Below are 25,410 nucleotides of genomic sequence, written 5' to 3' on the forward strand. Positions count from 1 at the left end.
GGGAGTGCTTTCCATGCCCTCAGCTTCTCTAAGGGAACTGGTTGCACCTCACCATGAGATAGCAACTCACCATTCCCATCTGTGGGGACAGAAGTAAAGAGATACCCTTTGTGTTGTAGCTATAAACTCCAGGTTACACAAGTAGGACATTTTCTAGACTCAAGACGTGTTTTCTCAGCTCCTCACCACTACAACTTTCCTTGTACAATGGGAACAAAACAAATGCACCCCTTGTTCCAAAATCCAAGTGTGGTACATGCACGTGATTGAATGTTTGCTGCCATAGCAGTGGTTTATGGCTTACTACATTTAGCCTGGCTCTTTGTAGCTGCATTAATATATATTATTTTGCTTCACATGAGACTAAGTCTGGTTTTGATTAGGCTTGTAGAGAGCTGTCAGAAAGTCAGACTCGAGAAAATAAGCCCCTGTAGGTTCTCTTGGAAAAGCCCATAAAATGTCTGCTGTTCATTTAAATTAGGCTCAGAAAGAAACACAAACCTGAAGGCTGCCAGTGTTCATACATTTGTTTAAGATTTTTTTTTTCTTGTGGGGCAAAGGAGGCTGGGAGAGGAGTTATTCTGGGAATAAGCCTAGTCAGAGAGCAGCCATGGGCCCAGACCCTCATTCCTGCGTACAAAGTAAAGGAAAAACAGGCTTATGCAGGCACCCTGAGCCGTAGTATAAATCCCTCCCATGAATTAAGCCCAGCAGTGGAGGAGCAGCATGACTACTTTGCAGTCATTTCTGAAACCATTAGGTTGTGGCAGTGGCTAAAGCCAGTTCTGAGAATACTTTCCTGTATGTGGCTTGCTTAATTGCTGTTTTTCTACACATCTCTGAGCCTTGGTTGAGGAAATCTGCCTAGGCCACAACCCAGATGGCAAGGCAAGATTTCCCATGGCACCTGAGCTCCTGCACATCTAGCTCGGGTCTTCCCATGGGGCTGCCATCCCCAGAATGTGGTCCCTGTCCTACACTTAAATGCCCCTACATGCAGTAACATTTTGCCCTGCTTAGAATGGATATGTCAACCAGCCCCTTTATCTTGGACTGTACTTTTATCTTAAGTGCTCCCTGGTTTATATACCCATGCTTTAGCTGACAGGGGTGAGGTCTGCAGCACCAGCTGAGATGATGACATTGTCATCTCCAACTCCCACTCTGTGCTGTCTGAAACTCTGTTACAGTTGGGTTTACTCTGGAGGCATCGCTTGTGCGCCTGTCTCTGCTGTTTCTGAGCCAAGCAGGCTGGCTGCTCCCTGCCCCTCTCCCTTTCATTAATGAACATGTGGATCCTCAGCTCTCCCACAACCCTGACTCACGCATTCTCCATGTGTGATAACAGGCTCAAAACTTCATTTCTTTGCTGTGTCTCATCTGGGTCCCACAGGCTCCAGCGCGTCCCTTCCCCATGTGTGGATCCATGGCTGTCCTCCAGAACCTTCCTCCAGGCGCCTGCCTGCACATTTTCCCGCCCAGCACAGTCTCTCAGGTTTTGGGGTCACATCTCCTACTGCTGGGCTGCCATAAATCCAGGACTGCCTCCCAAAGCCTCCGGCTGCATGTGTTTTTCTGGGGGATTTACCTGACCATTGCAAACATGTGCACACACTGGTTTTTTCTGTTGCTCCTGCTCAGCACTTTCTCAACATATTTTTGGCCTTCCAAGCTGGGGCACAGGACAGGAACAACCTCTGAGGTCACTGAGGGTCCAGAGCCTCCCCCAGGATCTCCACCAGCTGCTAGTCCTGACCTCTCCAGTGGTTAAATGAGCCCCATCCCTGTACAAGCATCCCAGCCTTAGGGCTGTCACTCTAGGGGGCACAGAGGACAGACTTCCTCAGGATTTTGATGACTGCTAATTCATTAACAGTCTGAGAAATAAGTAGATCTAAACACAACTTGGAGGGTCTGCACAACTGTCTTTGACCACTCTGGATTAGCATTTAAGCCCCCAGCAGGGAAATTCATACCTGGGACCCCAGAGGGAGACCCCCTTTCTCTGTTTTCTCTCTGGCCATCCACTCAAAAGCTTACAGAGATGTTGTAGCTGTTGCATCTAAGCTACCAGAACTAAGTGCCTTGTTGCTCACTGCAGGGTCCTGGGGACAGTTTGGGTGTCTCTCGGTACTGAAACTTTCTATTGATTGTTCTTGTTGTCAGCAGGAAGGTGGGAAGGCACTGGTTGGCTCAGCAGGGCAAGTGACAGGTGCTGCCCTCTATTCAATCCAAACCTCTCCTTCCCACCACATCAGGGTCAGGCTGCATTTGGCTGGACACACACATGCTAATTGTAGACAGCAGTTAATAGGCACAAAGCATTATCTGTATCTTATCTAGTGCCAGCATTTGATTAATTGTTCCCAAAGACTGAGGCTTTTCAGACTTTCATTTTAATTAGGAGGAACAGTTGCCAAAAGCAATTTCTCTCAGGCAACTTTCACCATGTGTTGAAGTATTCATTTATCTGGTATTATTCCAAGGCCGGGTTAAAACAACAACAACAACAACAACAAAAACCACCCTATAAGAACAGCCAATCTGTTCAAATTCTGAGAAGTCTCCCAGACAGCAGCTAGGGGGGAAGAGCTCGCCTTGTGAAAAATCTCCTGTCCTTGGCCCAGCCAAATCTCCCAAGCAGCTTTGTTCCCTGTGTGCACTCCATGCTTCAGGGAGATAAGGAGGAAGCTACTTTTAAGCCTGTTCAAAAATAAGGGAAAATTGTACAATTACCTTCAAGAATGTTTAAAGGCCCACATATTTCAGGGGTGACTTAGGAAGGCTCTTAGTGTAAGAGGCAATCTGCCTTTTGATCATATTCCCTCTAATCCTTCCTCCCTGCCTTTATTACTCATAGGAATTTGTGCATGTAAACACTCATCCAGATGCCTGGTTTGTTTTTATTTATATTAGATGATGGAGCTGTTGTAAGTGCACAATACTTGGGCACAGAGAGTGATTGATGCTGTGCAACAGGAGGGTGCATGTGTCCACAGCCGACTCATGGCACCAGGGGAGTATGTTGCACCAAGCAGTGACAATGGTAAGGCTGCATCTGCTTTGCAGACACATCACCTGTGAAATCTAGCCCTGCTGCACAAAAGGTAAGAAAATGTTTCTGACCCAAAGATTTTAGTCTGAAAGCTGACAGTAGATGAATTGTGGAGGAAGAACCATGAGAACAAAACCCACATCCTGTGGGTGCATAGAGATTTAGATATATTAACAGGGTATTTCAGCGACAGAGGCAGCCCCATACGTGTTGGCTGCTTGCTTGTTACTGGTTGCATGATTCAGACAAGAAGCAATGGCACCAAATAGCCTGGGGAAAGTGCCATCCAACCAAGGGAACAGATTTCAAAGCTCTGGATGACCCAGGACTTACAGATAAACAACACAAATCCAGAATCACGGCAGAAAATATTTTTAGAAGGGTATTTTATCTGTGACAAGTGCCATACGTATATTGTGGAGATGCCTATGAAGGCCCTCGGCAGGTTTAAGAGGTAGGCAAATACAACTAAGAAAAAACTCATGTCTCAAGAAAAGAGAGCCATGTCATCAATAAATCAAAAGGCAAGGTTGGATTACTTATAAAATATTTCAATGTTATTTAAAGCTCTTGCTTTAAATAACAAACCACCAGGTACATAATTTCCATTCTTTTCATGAGGAATTTCTAGTATTTCATTTTGTTAATACTGACAGAGAGACCTGTCCATTGAATGGTCTCCTATATTTCAACAAGTTTTATAGTCATACTCTTCACATTTATTTCTTCTCTTGGCAAAGTGGACATAAAAAGAGCTAAGATATTTTCCTTTGCATCATCAAACTTCAGGTAGCTACTTTGAAACTTTGTAAGGCTGGTTACTAAACTCTGTTCAGGCAGCTTAATGCAAAGCATCACCCTGCAGTAAGTTTTAGCAACAGAGGAACCCACCACGATGCACTATGGCATTCACAGACACCATTGTCATGGTATGCATGCAAATGGTTGTCCAAAGTCCAGCATTTCTAAAACAACCAGAACATTCATATGAAAAGCATTTAGACACCAAGAGTCCACCAAAAAATTTGTGGATGAATTAAGTTCTAGGGGGAAAAAGACTCATCAGTTTGAAACAATTGAGGATAATAAAACTTATTAACTGATCATAGATATTGAGCCACTTCCCACAGAGGCACTACAATGGTACAATGAAACTGATAAATGGATGATGCAAAGCTCTTGTCAGGCCTTATCCTGAATACCATGCACCATTTCTAGTCATCTGTGCTCAATAAAAATGGTCTGAAACAGAAATATACCCAGAGCCACCCAGAAAGGATAATCATGGCAATGAAAAACCTCTCTTCAGAGGACATGGAAAGAGTCGGTGGTTTTAGTCCAGAGAAACAAAAACTAGGAGAAAAGATGATTGCTCTCATCAGTGGGGCAAATACCAAAGGCGGGAACAAGGACTTCTGAAGATAATCATACTGGCAGAAGAACAAAGAGGTATAGCCTGGAAATGAATAAATTTGCGCTGGATTCAGAAGAAAACTTCCAAGCATTAGAGAAACGACATTCTGGAACAACACTGCAGTAAAAGATAGGGCAAAACAAACTTTCTTTTAAAACAGTAATTAATAAGTTGAAGAACATAATTATCCAAACCAGTTGCTGTGACAGCAGCATTCCCTTCAGCTCTATCCTGAGGGTTCCTCAGGTGCAATTGACTCTGTCTTTGATTAGAAAATGAACAGAAGTTGCAGCTTAAAGCAGGGAGTACGTTCCTGATTCAAAGATTTTGCAGAATTCATTAGAAAAACATCTATTTCAAGTCATAGACAAAGGGAATAATGGAGCAACTTGGCAATCAGCCATCGCAACTAACCAATCACACAGAACATAACAATCTTGCAAGCTGCCATTTTCTTGAACTAGGTAAGAACTAGAAGTAATTTTAAAAGGACAAATGTTAAGAGTAGTTTTCAATCTGAATTTCAGTTTGGGATTTGTTTTTTTATATGTTCTTCAAGAGGATTGGTCAGAATATAACCAGATAAATACCATTCACTTTGGAAAGACTCATCAATTTAATTTTGAAAAATTGACCACCCCAAAAACTAAATTCAAACACTTTCTCCAATAATGGATTGATAGTGATGTTCATCTTACAACACATATGTCAGGATTTTCACATTCTTATCAGGCAGAAAGCTTCAATAGTTCAATCAGCAAGCTAATTCCCCATTTGACATCTGTTGATACCGCTATGATCTGTGACTATTATACATTTATTTGCAAACCTCACTTTGGTAACGGGCTTTTAAAACTGCAGTTGAAAACCTGATTTTTTTGTTCTTAAGGCAATAGTGCCATCTCGTGGGAAATATTCGGCTTTGTGCCCTATGCTGGGCAAAGGAGGCCAGAGCCTTTCTTAGACAAGCAATTCCTCAAGAAAATGAGACGTAATTTTTTTTTTCCTAAGTTGGCCCCCTCGGGTTAACACATGAACTTTCATCTTAAATGCCTACTAGCCCTTTCTAGTCACTATGGTAAGGTTTTGTAAGGTTTTTACTCTGCTCCAGGTGTTCTACAAACCACAGTCCCAGTTTGGATACAGCCCAAGGGAGCACAGGTCCTGCATCCTGCCATGGGCAGGAGGAAGAGCTCCCAGCCCAACTGCAAACAGTGCTACTCTGCGTTGTCCAGCAAGACCAGCCTCACCAACCAAGTCCATGCCGTGAGTCCTTGGCTCTGCTGCACAAGTTACACACACATGCAGTTGCCAGTTGCATCTTAACCCTGCTTCTCCTGTCAATGTTTTTGGATCATTTTATCTGATTTTGTGCCTCTTCTCTTTTTAATGGCTTTTTCCCTCAGTTTCTGCAGAGTCAAAAGATGAACAACATGTCACAAGCCAGACAGCACCAGACACCTTTTTACATTCAAAATGCTGTCTGTCCTGCAGAGTGAAAACAATGACGATGCATCTGTTTTTTCAACAAGCAGTGGAGGAAGTGTGCCAGAAGCAAAGCTCTGTCATCTAGAGAGCTCCATGTGCATGGCTCCTTGGTAAAGATGAAAACTAATGGACACAAATCAGCTTGCTTTTACACAAGGCCGGTTCAAACAGAAATAGGCTGCCTGCTTCAGACTCCAGCATTTTCTGCAAGACTTCTCCCACTACTGCGCTGGTGTTTTTTGACTCCTCAAAGGTTTTAAGGGCTCTCACACCAAAATCACACCATCTGGGCACCAGTCAACCTTCTTCTTTGTAAGCAAATTCAGGAAAATCTCAGCACACTTTTGTTTTGCTAGTTCCCTGGTAAAGATGGTGAGTTATGGAGCCATCAGATAGATATTAACCATAAATAGGAATGAAATACAATCATGTATTCACAGCAAGATTCCTTTTGCAGTCTGCACTCACTGTTTCAAGACATGCCCAAGAATGAATCCTAGGCGGGTTACTTCCATGATTCCCTTTGTTCAGCATTACCAATGAAGCCAAGTCAGGAAAAGCTGTAAATTGTTACCTTCACTTATAATCCTGGCAAGAGCACACAAGATTTGTATTTATATGTTATAACACCAGTATTATAAAATGAAACTGTCACACCTATCTATTTCTGTCTTCCTGTATGAGGCTCTAGCCTGTTTCCCTGAACTGTTATATATGTGGTGTAAGACAAACATTCACTCCCAAGCTTAACATTTTTGTGGTGGACAATTTATCACAACTCTCAATAAGTTGTGCTACTCTAGTTACAAGAGCATTAACAAAACAACAATAGAAATGAAAAAAGAAAAGTTTACAAAGAATAGATGTCACCTTGATGTTCAGCATCAAAACTAAATTCACAGCAGGTCAGGTGCTGTAAGATATAAAGAACATAGGCTTGGTAATTCTCAAAAACACCCCCAAAACAGTTTACAATACAGTTTTGAGGTACTAGTTTAAAACACATTTTTTATTCAGACTAATCAAAATGTTATTCCGATTGCAGTTAGTCATTCCTGAAATGTCCATCTGGATGAGAAAACATATGCTATTAACTGTATTAATCAACTGAAAACAGTTACATTCAAAATTTCATACACATTTCACTCATTTAATAGCTGAATTATTTGAAGACAGTACTACTTTTAAACCACAAGTTCTTCAGGTTGAAAAGTACACCATACAGTGACTGGAAATGAAACTATTAATTGTACTTCTATATTAAAGGACTGGCACAGTTCTAAGTGTGTCTGGTTTTAGTTGGGTACATTACTGCCCAAATTACAGCAGCATGAAGAAATAATCAAGTTTCCTAAGCACATGTGTAATGTTCAGGCTAAAGTTGAAGGCTTAACAGTGTGCCTTGGGGAGGACTTCACACTGAACCAGCTGATACTTCACATGCCCTCATGTGAGCAACTCACCTCAGTCTAAGGAGTAAATAATTCACTTAGTTGTGGCATGTAAAGGACTTTCAAAGAACAAAACATTCAATTCATGATTGAGACATAATATCACATAAAGGTTTGCGAAAAGGAAGTCTATCTGCAAGCTCTAACAAATAGGTTTTCATTTCTTTAATACAAAGTTAGAATATTTAATACAACAGTAAGAAAATCATTGTATAGTTAAGACCATTCAAAAATGGCTAACAAAGTTGAAAGAGTACTTAATTCTGGTGGCACTTTCATGGGATGATAAACATTTGCAGTACATAAATGCATATAAGAGTAAAGTTAAAAGGATCCAGCCCTGAGGGATGTAAGGCATATGTCTTCCAGGGAGCATTTTGATAAATTTTGGCCATCACATTTACTTTCTTCAGGCTGTGGAGTATTTTTTGCCTTAACTTACTACTCATGTCCAAAGCTTCCTACAAGACAACCAGCATCCCAGCTCACTGCTGGCTGTGACTAGGTGGCAGGGCACCACCAACCTGCTGCTCTCAACTTTGTTTCCTATGCTGGGAAAGCCTAGCTAAGATAATTTTTGAATTTAAATCTTCCTTCTGCAGTAGCGAATTTAGCTGAGCCATTTTTCTTCAGCATCTGCTAGTTCTGCACAAGTCTCTATAATTTTGAGCTGTAAACATTGAAGAACAAAGACTGTATATATTTTGATGATATTGTATTTTCTCTGAAATAATTGATAAAATATCCACATGTTTAGACTGGGTCTGAGAGAGGCTTTGAGTTGAGACAGACAACATCAGTATTCAAAGGGCTGACATGCAAGAGAAACTCTTCAGCAATCTCAAAATCCCTCATAAAAATGTTCTACATGAACACCTTGGCCTAAAGGTGGTGCTTCTTTACATTCTGTGTTGTCTCATTTCTGCCGGTCCAATCTGCAAAGAGTTTGAAGTGGCTCAAAATCTAGCCTTCTCTTCCCTGATAGTAACACTTTGACCATGATCATACTGTTCTAAAATTATCTTCTAGTTGAAGTCTGACTGGCTTTTTTGGCACCTATTAGAATTCACCCTCATTGTTTCTACTTTGCTGTACTTACAAGTGTGGCATTATCCACACTTGTGATTTAGAGGAGAAGGGAAAAAAAATCTTAATTAAGATGTTAAAAACTCTTATTAAAATAGCAGGTCATCAATTTCACATTCATGATCCATTCTTTTATTGTCTTACAAGCCACTACAGACTCCCCTTTTTATACGTGATTTTGCATTTTTTGGTTAATGCCACGTAATCTTTATTGGTTATGCATTCTCTGCACCGCTGTCCTGTGGATAAAAAGCAGCACAGGAGCTATTGTTTGCAACAAAAGCAATCTGATAAATAGATTTAATTGGCTATAAATAAGCAGCGCAGGCAACCAATACAAAACAGTATACTGCAAAACAAAAAAGACTATGGGCTGCAAAGTACAACTGAGTAGAATAAAGTTTGTCTAGCTGTTACCATGCTGTGGACCTTCTATTTTTCTGAAAATGGTTTGCTTAGCTCCAAAACATTATGAAAAAGAGAAATCCTAGAGCTGTTTTCTCACTACCAAACAAGACATTGGCTGTCATTTCATTGGTTTTCTCTTACTTTGAGACTAAGTAGTTCTCAGGTAGTTGTTGGGGGAGTAAGATGAAATCGTCCACCAACCATCGTGAATTTGTCTTATGGCAATTTTAGATCTTTGGGAATACTAGTTTCTGGTGGCATCACAAGCGTGTGCAAGCCTGGAACTACCTTGCCTTTCATGCTTGTCAAGAAAAACATATGTTCTTCCACGTAGTCTTAGCTTTCTCAGAGTTGGTATGGAAACTGTCTTTCATAACACAGACATGTCTTGGTAATTATATGCAGAAGACAAACATATTTCTAATTTTAAAAAAAACTACATCTCTTTAGCTCCTGGTAGTTACAAGGTTTTGTGAAAAATCTTCATTATTTTTTTTCTTGAAACCATACTCAGGATATCTAACTGTCTTCTCTTGCCACACAGGTTGCAGTTGCTCCATTTTTCCAGAACTGTGGTGATTTGAGTTATGAGATCATTGCTGAAACATGCAGGTTTCCAAGATTCAGTTATGAACAACAATCAGGCTCTTAAAGAGAAAATATATTGCTTTTTATTTTCTCCTTTGACTTTCTTAGACAACAAAAATGTACACCACGTATGTGCATGTGCCATTGTGCCCCCTGAGTTCATTCAGAGTGGGTCTATGACCATAGGGAGAGTGACTCCCTATGTACAGGACCTCATTTTGCTTTTGTTGGTTACTAACCGGCCTAATTCCAATGAAAATATGTCTGTAGACTAGAGTCAACTCATGGGAACCATTGCTAAAGTCTGCCTGAAATCTGATCCTGTGCCAATGAGCCTTGTGCCAAAGTTTTAAGCCACACAAGTAGAGAGAAAGTGCATGGAAGTGTAAATCTGCATAGGATCCTTGGAAAGGGATCACAAAATCTGTTCCTGCAACTTAATTTCAAGAACTAAATAGTTTCAGAACTAACAAAAATATATTTGTTCATGTTATTGCTGTAGTATTAATGAGCTGTCCCATTCCACGGCATAGGGTAAATAAGAGGGCACAGAAAAGAATTTTCCCTCCTTATATTCCAAAATTTTGGGGACCAATTTGGGGAAAACTCCACATACCTTTGAAGCATCAGATATTGACTGTAATGGGACAGTGCAGCTGGTGAATTACACCTCAGCTCTATTATGACATTTTCTGTGTAAAAGCACAAAGATCCAAGCAGTCACTTGTGTGGCTTGTACTAAAGGTTGGTCCTACAGATCATGTTCTGAGAGACATTATCAGTTCTCAAAAACAAAAATGCTGATAACAAAATAAACATTTACAATGGGAACAAACTATTTAAAGTGCCAGAATAAAGTCACAAAATCACAGAATGGTTTGGGTTGGAAGGGACATTAAAGATTGCCTAGTTCCAAACCCCCTGCCATGAGCAGGGACACCTTTCACTAGACCAGGCTGCTCAAAGCCCAACCAACCCGTCCTTGAACACTTCCAGGGATGGATGTCAACAACTTCTGTGAACAACTTGTTTCAGTGCCTCATCGCCCTCACAGAAAAGAATTTCTTCCTAAAATTTAATCTAAACCTATCCTCTTTCAGCTTTAAGGCCATTCTACCTCATCATATCACATGCTCTTGGCAAAAGTCCACCTCCAGCTCTCTTGGAGGCTCCTTTTACATATTGGAAGGTGCTATAAGGTCTCCCCAGAGCCTTCTCTTCTCCAGGCTGAACAACCCCAATTCTCTGAGACTGTCTTCATAGAAGAAGTGCTCCAGCCCTCTGATTATCTTGATGGCTCTCCTCTAGACTCGCTCCAGCAGGTCAACATCTTTCTTGGGTTGGAGCCCCTGCAATAATCTAGGCAGGGTCTCAAGACCAGAAGGATCAAACCACCTCCCTCAACCTACTGGTCATGCCTCTTTTGATGCAGCCCAATGTGGTTGGCAAGCGCATTTCTGAGTCATTGCTGCCCTTGAGCTTTTTGTCCACAAACACCTCCAAGTCCTTCTCCCCAGGGCTAGTCTTGACCATTCTCCACCCAGCCTGTATTTGTGCTTGGGATTGCCCCAGTCCAGGTGCAAGACTTTGTACTTGGCCTTGTTGAACCTCAAGAGGTCCACACAGGCCACTTCTCAAGCCTGTCCAGGTCCCTATGGATGGCATCCTTTCCCTCCGGCACATTGACCACACTGCCCAGTTTGGTGTCACCAATGAACTTGCTGAAGGTGCACGGTCCCACTGTGCATGTCACCAACAGAGTTATTAAAAAGTGCTGGTTCCAATACCAATCCCTGAAGAACACCACTTGTCACCAGTCTCTACATAGACATGGAGCGACTGAAAGCATGAGTACAACCATCTGGGCTGTTTTTCTGCCCACTTTCAGTCCATCCATCAAATCCATGTCTCTCCAGTTTAGAGACAAGGATGTCATGCAGGACAGTGTCAAATGCTTTGCACAATACTTTATCCACTAGTCCAGGTAGATGACGTCTGTTGCCCTTCCCTCATCCACCACTGCTGTAGCCCCACTGCAGAAGGCCTTGAGCTTCACACTCCCCACCAGCTGATCCTTGTTGGTGAGCATGAGGTCCGGCATACACCCTCCCCTCCCCCCCATTGGCTCCTCTGTCACTTAGAGAAGGAAGTTATCATCAATGCTTTTCTGGAACCTCTTGAACTGCCTGTGCCCTGCCGTGTTGTTCCTTCAACAGGTATCAGGGTGGTTGAAGTCCCTCATGAGAACCAGGGCTTGCGAACAGGAAGCTGCTTCTACCTGTCTGTAGTGGGCCTCATCAGCTCAGTCTTTCTGGCCAGGTGGCCTGCAGCAGTTCCCCACTTACCATGTCACCTGTTCCTGCCCTTCCTTTAATCCTTACCCATAAGCTCTCAGTCAGCTCCTCATCCATGCCCAGGCAGAGCTCCATGCACTCCAGCTGGTGGACAGAGAGGGCAACACCACTCGTCTCCCCTGCCTTTCCTTCCTAAAGTGCCTCTGCCCTTCCATTCCAGCACTTCAGACATGAGAGCCACCCCACCACTTCTCAGGATGACAATAAGGTCATAGCCCTGCAGGCATGTGCACGTCTCTACTTTCTCCTGTTTACTCCCCATGCTGCCTGCTTTTTTAGAATAGAGGAATTTAAGCTGGGACCCTGGTGAAGCTGAACTTCTGCCTGGAGTGGCTGGAACTCCTTGGTGCTGTTACTTCTCCACTGACCTGCACACCCTCTCCAGGTTCTGGCCATCTCTTTCTGGCTCAGACATCTAACTGGTATGAGTGGGATGTCATGTCATCTCACATCTTATCACTGTTAAATCTCTTTGGTGTCTCTAATTTTTACACTTAAAGTGCAATAAATGTCCACAGTAAGAGATAACCGGACAGCATTTTTTTCACCAGATTCACAACAATTACTGATCTATCAATACGGTATGAAAGTCCAGTAAGTGTGACACTGAAGAGGCCTCAATCAAATATTTCAAGCCTACAAATACTCTTGTATGTGGCACACTTTCAAAATACTTTTAGTGTCAAACTACACATTTTCATTATAATAATTTCTAAGTAACAATGTATTTAAACAAGGACTACTACTGCCTTGCTAAAGCACACATGAGTGCATTCATACAAAAATGTCAATAAAGGCCTGGGGATTGCTGGAGTATTGGCAGTTTATGACTGTTCTGTGCAACTTCTGCATTGTAGTTAGAAAATTCAGTTTATCACGAGGATATATTTAAAAGGTTTCTGTGTGAGACTGGCACATCCTGAGATTATCACTATTTTCTAAAACTGTAAATAAGCACGAATTAATTACATTGTTTTCAAGTAACAGCTAACCTCAACATTTTGCAACATTCACCATTTAGGTTATATTAAAGATCCTATCAAGATAAACTGCATCATTTGGAATCTGTGGAAAGCAAACATTCTAGATGCAATAATTCTATCTCCATCTGCAAGATTACATCATGGGTTCATGAGAGCTTTGCAGATTTTGCCAAATGATCCTGTACTGCGTGCACTTTTTTTTAAAATCAAAAGAGTTTAGTTTCTAAAATTATAAATAAGCCTTCTATAATTCTAAAAAACACACTGCACACAAACTCCATTTGAAGTGACAATTGCCATTCACATTATTGAGAGATGTGAGGTATTTCTGAAGAGAAGAAGCACCAGCAAAGTTGTTGAATCCAGATGCATTGCACCACAGGAACATGTTCAGTTAGTACCCTATGGAAGGAAAAGGTACATTTCAGTACAACTATATTTTCTAAATCTCTAAACTGGGTTAGCTTCAAGATAGGCACACATTCATACTGCCTGAAATCCCTCACTTCACTGTCACCACTCTTTGGAATTTGAAAGGCAGGGAGCCAGCAGGTGTGCAGCAGCAAACGGTCTCTTGTGCAGGGAAGGGAGAAAGTTTTACTTACTACAGCACTGGACACAGTGAAGGCAAGCAGCAGAAAGAAACCATGACAGTGGTCCCAGTAAAGTGAAAAAACAAGCTCTCCTCCAAGTCAGAAATCTCAGCATTTTTCCACACATAAAGAAAGGGCTACCCAATTTAAAAATAAGACTTGGGCAAGTATTATAGAATCAAAGATGTTCAACATGTTATTTTGTTTCTTTGTTCAAACGTTCAGGGGCTTAATGTGAAAACCATGAATCATTAGGAACCAACATGCCCACTTACTTGACGTTTTGACCCTCACTGTTGAAAGACTGCGGCTTCGAGTCACCTGCAAGACAAATAGAAAAGGAAAATCAGGTGTGCTAAAGAACTGTACCCAAGAAAGCCACCTGGAGACCCATCAACATTCAGAAAATTTGCACATGTCTATCAGTGCAGCTCTACAGTTATAAAGTCAAGTTCAACAACTTTCTAGGATTTTTTTCCACAGCCTGCACGCACACAAAAAAGTGAGCCCTACCCAAAGCCTCTCACGATTTCAATATTCACATTTAAGTTGAGGGCACCTATGTCCATTTAATAAGATGGGCTAACAATTAGAAAAATATACACATTTTTTACAGAAATAATTTAAAATGTTTTGTAATTATAGCATATACAGAACTCTGCTAAGGTTTCTCATATTTGTATCACCTCAGTTCTTCCCTTCCTGCTCACCCTACACTTATTTTCTGCTCCTTTGATGCATTAGGAGTAAATTAGGAGTAAATTTAGGTTACTAATTCCAGGAGGCAGGCACTATGTGTTGTATATGTACTCCAAGATGACTAAAACACTTCCAGATGATGTAATTATTTATTCAGAAGGGCACTAAAGCAAGGGGAGCAGGGGGAAAGCATTCCAAGATACACAGTTAATACTTCTGAGAATTACTACTTCTCATACAGTATCTCTACTGATCATTTTACCAAGCAGCTATCTGTCAGTTCAGCTTCACCTCATTTGAGACCTTCAAGCAAAGGCCTTTTTTCCCAGTGTTAAAATGTACATGTGGCACATCAGCATTTTTAATAGGTTGCCTACATTCCTAGTTAAAAGGCTTGATGCTGTTAACACTACAAACATTCAGCTGAGGCTTACTTGACCAGACCGGAGACGACGGCCACAGCTGCAGCTTCTGCTTCTAATTCTTCTTCTGCGAGAACACTACAAGAGAAGAGTTTGACAAACCTCTTTTGAGAGAGAAGGTTTAATAAAGACAGACTCTGCAAGCAGACTTGCCATGCTGGAGACAAGGTTTGAGGACAGAGGGGAAACAGAGTAAGCTTTCTCCTTAGAACAGGCTCTGCCAACAACCATACATCTGCATAATTAATACATTAAGGAAAATTGAACTATTCATCCTAAATACAGGATGAGGTACTAAAATCTAATTGATATTTGATATACTACTTCACCCATAGGGAACAGTTAAAAACATACTTTTTAAATTTTAAAAACAGTGTTGAAATTCACTGACTTCCCTTAACATATTCCTTAACAAAATACATACCAGAACGATTTTTTTAGTGACTACCTCTCCCTTCACAATTACAGCACCATTTTCCATCAGAGCAGGCCAGACGTGATAGGCCACAAAGGGAGCTGTGAAATCTGAGTCACAACTACGATAGTACCTGTTGAAACACACAGTACAAGAAATGTCTGCATATAAGTGCCAAAAGATAAATATGTTTCAAATCATCAGTGCTGATAAAAAGCAGCTACAGCTCTAATATCTTTCTTGACAATTTTTCCACATCACAGAAGTAAGTACTCTTTAGGTGATCCTGTAAAAGAAATGCACTTGGAAGACAGACTTAACAGAACATACTGTTTACTTATACTGACAGATATTCCAATAAAGCCATCTAACATTCAGAAGGCCACTAGACCTTAATTTTTGCAGAAGCCCACACAAGCTAGGGCCCCTGTGTCCACTGACAGATCAAACCTTCTGAGCAGCAATTTGGCAAGCACATTCATTCCCTCTTCCTGAAATACCTTGCTAAAACAAGCCCACTATAAAGGATATTACAGAAATAGTCAACTAGGAAGTTACATCCTAGTATCTTATGAGACATCAGGCAACTTGATTAGCAAGATCCTCATATATTAATAATGAAACAGTGGCATTTTAGTGATGAAAAATTAAATCAAAGGTATATATACTGCATCTCTAAGTCTGGAATACTGGCTAACTAACATGTTTGGCTTTATGGGTTCAAACTCAGAACAAATACCAAATAACAGAAATTTTTAAAAAGCAATGCATTTATACTTTAGTAATGTATTACAATAGCAAGTCATACAAAACAATGTCACAACCAGAGGCATGAAGCAAGGCATAGGGTACAATGATGTTTGGCTAGCCCTTTATAGAACGGTATCACACATAACAAACACAGATACTTTAATTTCTACAAGTTTTGCTCCATCTCTGTGTACCATGTATACATGCCACACATGTAAAGATATACACGTCACATTTATCTAGATAGATAGACAGACAGATTGAGTATGTGTCTCCCACAGCAGCACACAAAAACATGTTACATGTGGTTTTTTAAGGCCATACACACCGAGTAGGTGGAGAAAGCATCCCAAGACTATACCACAGTGTTACTGCTTCTTAATTTAGCCAATAGCTTTGAGTGTCAAAAGCTAACTGTCCAGGATTTGGATAGGATCATTGCGTAGTCCTGCATGACTTTGCACTCTCCTGTCAAGAGTCTACTTTCATCTTCTCTATTTCTCTCCTTGACTTCTCAATCTCTTCAGCACCTAGAATCCATTGTATTCTAAATTATTATTAGAAATCTCCTTAGTGATGTAAGGTGCTTTTTTTTATGCAAAATAAGGAATTTTTTATGACCTATCAATCCCATTAATTTTCTAGACAACGGGGAAGCACCCTACAGTTCTCTGCCTGCTAAAAAAGCAGCCTGACCCTATAGAAAAATGAAAAATTATGTCATGGTGTGAATTTCTTTTAACAAAATTCCCATTTTTAAGAGGCCATTTTGGTTTTGCTCAGCTCTAAACCAGAAGAGATGGGAGCGTATTAATACTTGTATGCTGTACAGCAGCCACAGCCTGGAGGTTGCAGGAAGTATGCTGATGATCCAGGTAACAGACACCAACTGCCAGATCCCAGTAAACATGACTTTTACAGAACAGGCCAGTATGGAGGAACAAAGATGCAAACATTTTTAAAAATGCAGATAGAAACTAAACAGGGAAAGCTGATGATAATTTTCTTTTTAAATGATAAATTAAATATGGTCTTGAGACAGAGGTTTATCCAGAAAATTTCTCTGCTGTTCACTAAAAAAAATTGTTGACACTTGTCTATATGCTGGTATTTATACACTATCATAAACCTTAAAGACATATCAAATTCTACTACAGGCTAGGTTTTTTGCACCAATTAATGTTTAGCAATCTTAAACTTTTTTATTAATCAGGAAACAAGTAGATTACACAACCTTTAATGGTAAGAGTCTGACTGAATATAAAGATTTCTTACATGGTCCTATTGAAAAGTTCTCCATCAACACCAAGGGCAATATCAAGAGGAGGAATGAGCGTCTGCATTGAAAAAGCCAAACAGCACAACTCTCGAATCAAAGTGCGGATCACAAAGAAATCAACTTCTGGTGGATATGGAATCTTTGGGTTCACGTTCATGGAGCAAACCACTTCCTGAAAATAAACATACATGAGTCATTTGCACTCACTAACAATTTTATTGACAAGCAAGTATAGAAATCCCCCCCTAAATATGCCTCTCAGCCTTCTACATTTAAAAAACAGTATAAAAAGTTCATAGTAATGCTGCCCTCGACTATGCCAGAAAACAATAGCTTCAGAAAGAATGCGCTGCTATAAACAAATAAAACAAACTATTACTAAGTCATACATATACTAGTCCTAGCACTGTTGTTTTGGAAAGTAAACTGCTACAAGTCCATACAATAACTTTTTTCGCCTTCAGGTTACAGTGCATGTCTAGTTTGCATATTCTGAATTTACTAGCTCCTGAAAGAGATCACCACGTCACTTCCCCGCTGCCCTTGACTTACCTGGACACTCTGACAAACGTCATAGAGATCCTTGTGGCGAGCTATATAATCCAGGGCAGCAACTTCAAGTGACTCAGGTCCCACGTGATCTAGAGCCAAAGTCTCTTTTACACTTATTTTGAGCTTCCAGAAGGCCATCTTTGCTGCACGAAAAGATTCCTGCAAACATAAAGAACATCAAGTTAAATACAGGAGACCAAGACTAATTTTTTATCCGTTATCTGAGAAAATTAGTTTAGCCCACTGTCATCATAATAAGGAGGAACATAATATACTGCTGTAAAGGAGAAAGTTAACTCATCAGAAAGGAATTCTCAGATTGAGTGTAATTGCAGAAGATAAGATTGAAAAGCTTCCCATCTAACCTTCTATATTTGCATAGGATTCCATCACATACCCATGATCAGTTGCAAACACATTCAAAGGTATCATGAGCATTAGCATTTTATGTGACATGTAAGACTGGAACACCTCGTTTGTTTTTGGGAAAAGAGGTTGAACTGGAGAGTGTAAACTGAATGACAGTTGAAAGAAAAAACTTTCAGTAAGTTAAATGTGCTTGGGATCACACACATTAAGAGATGCTGCTTTCTGACACAGGTATGTGTTACATCACTTTTATAGAAAAGAAGATTCCATACAGAAAAAATGAAAACAACTTTCTTCACACCGAGCTCACGGTAAACGTGAGGCATCTGTGTGGTTTCAAGGGACCCAATTAAACTAAAAAAGCACATAACTACAAGCAAAAGGAAAGCATGATATGGAAAGATTTTTAGCTTTGTAGTGTTGTAGTATTTAATGCAGCATTCCCAAAATAATTTTTCTAAATAAGGCCAATGTTGATCACTCTCCAGACCAAATCAGTCTTGTTTTAGTACCTGTACTGTAAACCATTGACCCTGTTCCAATCTTGGGACAGGTCAGGTAGGACACTACATTGACTGTTCAATGTAGAAGTGTCAGGGAAAGAAAGAAAAATCAAAATAAATAAAGGAAGAAAGCTTTTCTTCTCTGCACTTGAGAGAAATGCTAATTTACCCGCAATTTAATCCAATGCAGACATAGTATTTTACAAAACACTTCTGGCCTGTAAAACAAGAAATACTATTTCTTTCTTACCACAGCTGCAATGTATATTATCCTCTGCACCGTCTCCATGTCACAGATGAATGCCCTCAAAAGAGTCTCTGCATCCAAGCGCTCTTGAGCATAAATGAAGCCAAAGCGGGCTATGATGCAGGCGCGATGCGAAGCATTGACCCGCCCGGCCCGAGCAGGTGACCAGGTCCTCACGGAAACGGCGCGGCGTGACTTGCTCACAGTGCACCTGAAAGGAGAGCGGCTCCGCACAAGCCTACGACAGACAGAAAGAAGCTTCACGTCACTTTACCATCCTCAGATGTTTTTCCCTAGGGCAGATTTTTTCATCAATTTAATTTTACAAGGATAAGGTGAGATTTTTAGCCAATGTAATTAAAGAAGCTGCAGCTGGTTAGTCTAATATGAAGGCATTTGCATCAATATGTTTTATGGGATAAAGCCTAAATGGTAAAAGTAAAGTAATTCCTAAAGCATGTGTAGCCAAGCAGTTTGCTCCTAGGAAACACACTTTTAACTAGTAATATTTTGGAGATTTGTTCCTCTTTCAGTACCTCTGAAGAGTACAGTTGAAGTCAAACAAGTGAAAATTGAACACTGTACAATTATAGGGCAGAACTTGTTATAAGAGCACACATCAACAAAAAAAACCTCTTTATTCCATAGAGTTGCTCTCAATGTATTTTGTAAAGCTGCATTATTTGCTGTTTTGTCTGAAACTTAACATAGATGCTTTAAAATAAAATATTTGGGCACTAGAAGAAATCATCTAAAGAGTTTATGTTCCTTCATAACAAAGTAAAAAAAGCTTAGCTTTTGTTTATACTTTACATGAGGAGGAAATTCACGCTACGTAACATGACCAATTTCTACGATTCAGTGACTTCTCTGAATAAGGCCTCTACCTGCTCTGGAGAAGAGACTTTTGGGCATCCAGGAGAGAAATCTCATCCCGTAGTGTTTGAATCTCCTGTTCATAGTCATTCAGTTGCTGTAACTGCCTCAAGGCTTTGCACTCTTCAGCACAGGAAGCCCTCAGACTTAATCACACAGAACAGTCAGTGACAAGATGTCCTTCTATCAATGTAAGCTATCTATCAACTAATCCTCAACATCAAGCAACAGGAGCAGAAAAAAGAGGAAAGTTATTGAGCAAGCTCAAGGAAAAATCAAGAGTTTAAAAAAGCATAAAACAAAGAAGACCCTTAATCTTACTTTAAATTGTATAAGTGTATTGTGGCAGGAGAGTGGATACACTACACTCCGCACTACAGGAAAAATCACTGGCTAACATTTGGTGTCCTTAAGCTAGTTCAGACGATGAGGTCTAATAGAAACTGATTTCTTTCTCATATTTAAGATGTTAACTAAACCAGTTCAGTTTTCTTTTCTACAGATCAAGAACCTAGGTATTTTCTTCTATCATGTTCTCGGGCTCTTTTCTTTGCTGTAATATATTAGTCAGTCAAAGGACATCACAAATGTTGTTCAACTGATACCAAAAGCTAACAGTTCCTCTCCCGCTGTCCCCAAGAAAAGGAGTGTTTCTTAAAGACTGGCAGACAAGCAAGTTTATCTTCTGTCCTTTACTCTTACTTAATATTAAAAACTATCCCAACATCTCCGCTTTCCCTCTAAACACCAGTATTACTGTTGCTTTCCCCTTACCAAAAGTGGAAGGAGAAAATAAAAAAATATGTTTTCTATTTATTTTGAAGGTATTCAGTTTGTCCTTCCTTTTCTTTACTGGAGGACCCTGGTGAGATTTCTGAGGATCTGAACTAACGAAAGCTCTAACACTTATCAATTGACAAGATTCTTGTTCCACCTTTTTAAGGAGCAGGCTGATTGAGATGACAACATGTAATAAGGCCAGCAACATCTGCTAAGAGGAAAGACTGTCAAGTTCCATCCTTAGCTCCTTCAGGAAGGACTTCTAGCAGAATAGTAGTAAAAGAGGGCTAAAGAATTCTACTGTAAAGGACAACTGGGAGAGAAAAGCAAATTTGGGAAGATGAGTTCTAGCAATAGGCATGGGGAAAATCCAAACTGATACTCTTGGAATCACTTAGTAAGGGCATGAAATTATATCACTTTATGTATTGACCCAAGACTTCTGAACATTCATTGTTCTCATGCTAATAGGATGCATGAGAATGTGTCTGCCACTTGGAGCTACCTCCTAAATGACTCTGGAACTGGTAATAACTGCACAAATTTGTATCTGAAGCAATTTAGTAATTTTTATATTACCATGCTCCACAAAATATGATTTATGCAACTAGGCAAAAATTGTTCGGGTCCAGTCACTTATCTGGAAATCCAACTCTCTTCCTCCATCTTCCAACAGTGGCTTTTATCTTCTCAGATCAATTACGTAGCATAATTAATTGTAATATTTTGTAGGTCCTTCAATAGATGTTATACTATAGCCACTGAATTGATTTTTTTATTTAGGGTTTGCTCAGCATGCAACATTTCATAGACTATAACTCCACATGGGATTGTCATGGACTATACAAAACCTTTTTATGTAGAATTCCAGCATGTTTTCCAACACCTCTGCCAGAAGCAAAACCTACCAAGTCAATTTATGAATGTGTGTGTGACTGTATCATTTGTACCCCACTTTGGATACATACACATGACACAGAGCCTAGATGCATTTTGAAACTCTGGCTTTAGGCCAGAAATGAAACATTTTACAAATCTTCATCAGTCTTTAGATGTCAAGGGAAAAATGTGGCTTGTTGAAAAACAAAAAGCAAACAAAAAGAATTGCAGTTAATTTCCCTACTCTTGTTCCATCTGCTTGATCTGCACACGAGTTGCATACAGTTTGTCCTCCAGCTCTTGCAGTTGACAACTCTGATTGCTGGCGGAATCTCTCAGCTGTAGCTCTCCCCCAAGTGAGCCCTACCAGGAAACAAAGTCACACTGCTTGAATGTTCTACCTTACAGATTCCCTCAGCAATGTACTATAGAATTATTGCCAGACGTATTTCTAAATATTTCAGTAATGACCATTTCTAAAGAAATTGAGAACAAAAACAATTGCATTCTCTCTGAGACATAAGCAATACCTTTCAGGCACACCAAACAACGACTCAATTATCTCAAGAAAAATATTCACTTATTGTATACCTCATGGTAGAAATTATGGAAGGTCTGCATATGCAGATCTACTGCCTGAATCATCACAACAAAGCATTCTGCAGATGTGTTGCACAGTTGGTTTTTTTCAGTTAGTCAACTTCTGATTGACTACGGCATCAACTCAAGTAAACTTTTTGGGAATTCATGTATACAAAACAACATACATAAAACAAAAATACAAAAAAAAAGTTATTAGAACAGAGGAGGCACGTATTGTTATTCCAGAAAGCACACTACTGCACATGCAGCTGTCTTGAACAACCCATAAAATGACCTGATAGTACTGGAATTAAATAAGTAACTGTGCATAGGCTTTTCTTTAAATTTTGAATGTCACATGCAATGACAAATCTGTAACTGGTATGCCTGGTGTACTGTCATTTAATAACATAATTAGTTTATATTTTGTGGCAGTTTAGGCAGAAGCCTGCTCCTGCATTATACTAGAATCTGACTCTTAAGGGATATCACTTTTTATTTGTGCCATTTTAATTATGAAAGATTTTGACAGAGCAGGTGTAAAAATGAGAAACCAAAGAACATGGAGACATCACTGTCAAATCTCAGGATCTTGAAGATCTTCCTCTAATCTGAATTAGCCAACTCTCTCATTTTCTTTCAAAGCAGAAAGTCACAACTGATCTGTCTTTTCTGACAAACTGTTAGTATTACAGCCCCTTCAGTAAATATGAAATACATACTAACTCCAAATACCATGGCAGGAGCATGGTGGTATCACAACACACAGAAGCACTTCTTTTTTTTAACTCTTCAGGAAATAGTATAATGTTGAGATATTAAGAGTTTTTTCTTAAAAAAAAAAAAAAGCTCACAGAATAATGTATGGAGTTTATGCACACCTTCAGCTTTCACATGTATTTTCACATAGTGTTATTTTTTATAACAGACATCTGGCATAAATATGATGTCTCTGCAAATGTAAACATAGCAAATCTTTACCTAGAAAACGAAAGCAGTATAGTAACATAGACTTCTTATACAATGCAAATTCCTCCACAATAGCACGGCTGTCTTCATAGGTGTCCCCATGAGCAACAAAGGACATATTTCATTAAGTAAAATCTGAGAGGGAGGCTAATATTAACAGAAAGTCATTAAAGCTCTTCTGGAGGTATAAATTCACATGGTTCTATTCCCTTAAAATAAGTTTCTTACACACCTCAGTGATAGAGAGGCTCTTTTCACCTCCTGAAGCTAGGCTTGGCAGGAGACGGTTTTTTATTGTGTCTGCACCTTCATTAAGAGTATCTAAGAAAACACATACATTAAGAAATGGTGAGAACACTTATAGAAAGAGCCAGAGTTGGAAAAAATGTCACACGTGAAACGTGTTAGTAATTAGACAAGGCACTGACTTACCTTCTCGAGATGTTTCATTGAGAATTGAGAAGAGCCGCTTTTGAATTGCAGTGTTCAATTCTAGTATTTCACAGCATCGGTTCAGATTTTCACCAAAGGAATTCATCTGTGAATAATGTTCACTAATACATCTGTGTAATCTTTCTTACTTACAGTTATTCCTGTTACAATAGTGGCATTTTTCCCACCCTATAATTACATCTTCCCAACCTTTTCTTACTGAATCCATTAGAATACTTGTCTTTCAAGGTTCACATTTTTAATAGGCAAATGAACAAGACATCAGGATTTCTGTGACCCAGTTAATTCACTACTTGAGAAAACATACTCCTTTTCCATCATAAAGAGGCTGCAACCACAAGCATCTCTAAAAGAAGAATCATAGTAATTGTGAATCTGAGTTACAATCTTTCAACAGTTATTCAAATAATAATCTAGGAAATCGTTGGATTAAAAAAAATATAGTCCAAAATCTGGTTTTCCATATTAGCTGAAATAATACATACAAGGCTCTTATCTTGCTTTGTCAGCAGTCACATGAAGCCTCCATGCAATTTCACCTGATTTTTAAGAGTTACAAACTGAAACAAATACTACTGAAGAAGGAGAAAAACCCAGCATTATGCCTAGAAAACAGCAAAACGACATCACTTTCAGCAAATGCAGTTTTGAAAATGAGCTGATGGGGTTAATCTGTCCAGGATACTACTGCATCTGCCAGGAAAATACACACTCTGTACCTGCTTCCTTAACCTTTATCTGTAGCCTGTGTTATCACCTTCCACATAGATCACCCTCTAGGTCTTCCGATTTTAATGACTCCATATGGTTTTTACAAGCTTCCAAAACAGCTGAAATTCCCACCCATGCCCCCATCAGCTTGTGTTTTAATTGCTGCAACATGCTTTCCTCAGGGAGCACAGTCAACCTGCTCACCTCCACAAGAACACGGCTGCAAAGTGCATTTTTCCAGCTCATTACAGCGACGTAACACCCACGGTGTTTCCATCTGCCAGCTCCTCTTTTTCTGAAACAGCAGCCTAAAACTGTTCATCTTCATTTCCCAAGACCTGAAAGACTATTCCCAACTCACTTATTATGGAGAGGTCAGCCCCCACTACTGCTCAGCCCTCCTACCTCCACCATCCATTTGCAAGATTTTAAAATACATGGCACTGTTCCTCCTCTGGCATCTTCTGTGGTAGTTCTACCAGCTAGTCTCAAACTCCTTAAAACTGTCCTTTGCCACGAATCCTGCAGAGTTACACTGGCTATGTAACTGTAACTCCTATCCACCGTGAAGTAAAGAAAATGAACTGACTTCCCCCTGAAAACGCTGCATCTGTGCTCAGCACCTTTTCTCACCAACCACAGCACACAGTAGTTGCAGGCTCGTGACCAACTATCTGCATCCAGAAGCTACAGAAACCTGGGGACGCAGAAGTGAAAACTCTCTTAAGATTTTCCGCTGAGCAAAGTTACAGCTGTCAAGTCTCATGTTCCTTCACCTCATCTTTCCCTACAATTACACCTCTCTACTATTTCCCCCTTTTCACCTCCTGAGTTTCCTGTTCCTCCTGCATGGATACCAGTACACCCATCTGCAGCCTTCTCCGCATACCCGAAACTCTTCCCTCACACTCGCTTCCCCCGTTCTGAAGCCCTCCGGCGGCCGTGCTGCCTTGCAGCAGCCTCTCAGCTCTAACAGGTTTCCCCACCCAGAAGAGTTGGGATGCTGGATAACCCGTTATCGCTCTCAGCACCCTTTTTCCTCACGTTCTCCTGACTGTTCCGGGGCTACAGCCGATTGCTTCTGAGCACAGCCCCCCCGTGGCCCTTCCACCTGCCGGTCTTTTACTCCAACGCTCTTCCTCTGTTCTAAACACAGCCGGTACCGCTCAAACCTCACTTTCAACCTCCAACCCTTGTCTTCAGGGAACCTTGTCCTGGACAAAACGCCAAACAGCCGAAGCTGTGAGCGCTTTAAAGGTGTTAGAACTGCGCTGACTGGATGCGCGTGCGGGGCAGTGTCCCAAACCGGCCTGTGGAACGCCGAGCGAGGCCGCTGCCCCGGGGAGCGGCAGAACCCACCTCGTAGTCCCGTTGCCAGTTCTCCAGTTTCTCCTGCAGCTCCCGGGCGCTCCCCGAGCCCACCAGACTCCTCAAATCCTGGGCCATGGCTAGATATCAGCTCGCTCCCGGGGGCGCTGCGCTGACTCCCCTGCCCCTCCAGGAG

The 25,410-nt window shown here is 40.5% G+C and overlaps 1 protein-coding gene across 1 annotated transcript; it reads right to left on the reverse strand.

Moving 5' to 3' along the window:
- Positions 1-12,701: 12,701 nt before the first annotated feature.
- Positions 12,702-25,352, reverse strand: SPATA18 (spermatogenesis associated 18; the record flags this gene model as incomplete). The annotated part of the gene is made up of 12 exons (XM_082281990.1): positions 12,702-13,229; positions 13,696-13,741; positions 14,554-14,619; positions 14,966-15,089; positions 16,982-17,157; positions 17,538-17,696; positions 18,660-18,894; positions 19,544-19,678; positions 21,436-21,554; positions 22,975-23,063; positions 23,175-23,280; positions 25,266-25,352. 12 exons carry the CDS (start codon positions 25,350-25,352, stop codon positions 13,222-13,224), a joined length of 1,350 nt encoding a protein of 449 aa, XP_082138116.1. The 3' UTR covers positions 12,702-13,221.
- Between the last annotated feature and the right edge of the window lie 58 nt (positions 25,353-25,410).

This window comes from Coloeus monedula (genome assembly GCF_965178545.1).
Source record: "Coloeus monedula genome assembly, chromosome: 5".
NCBI classification, from domain to species: domain Eukaryota; kingdom Metazoa; phylum Chordata; class Aves; order Passeriformes; family Corvidae; genus Coloeus; species Coloeus monedula.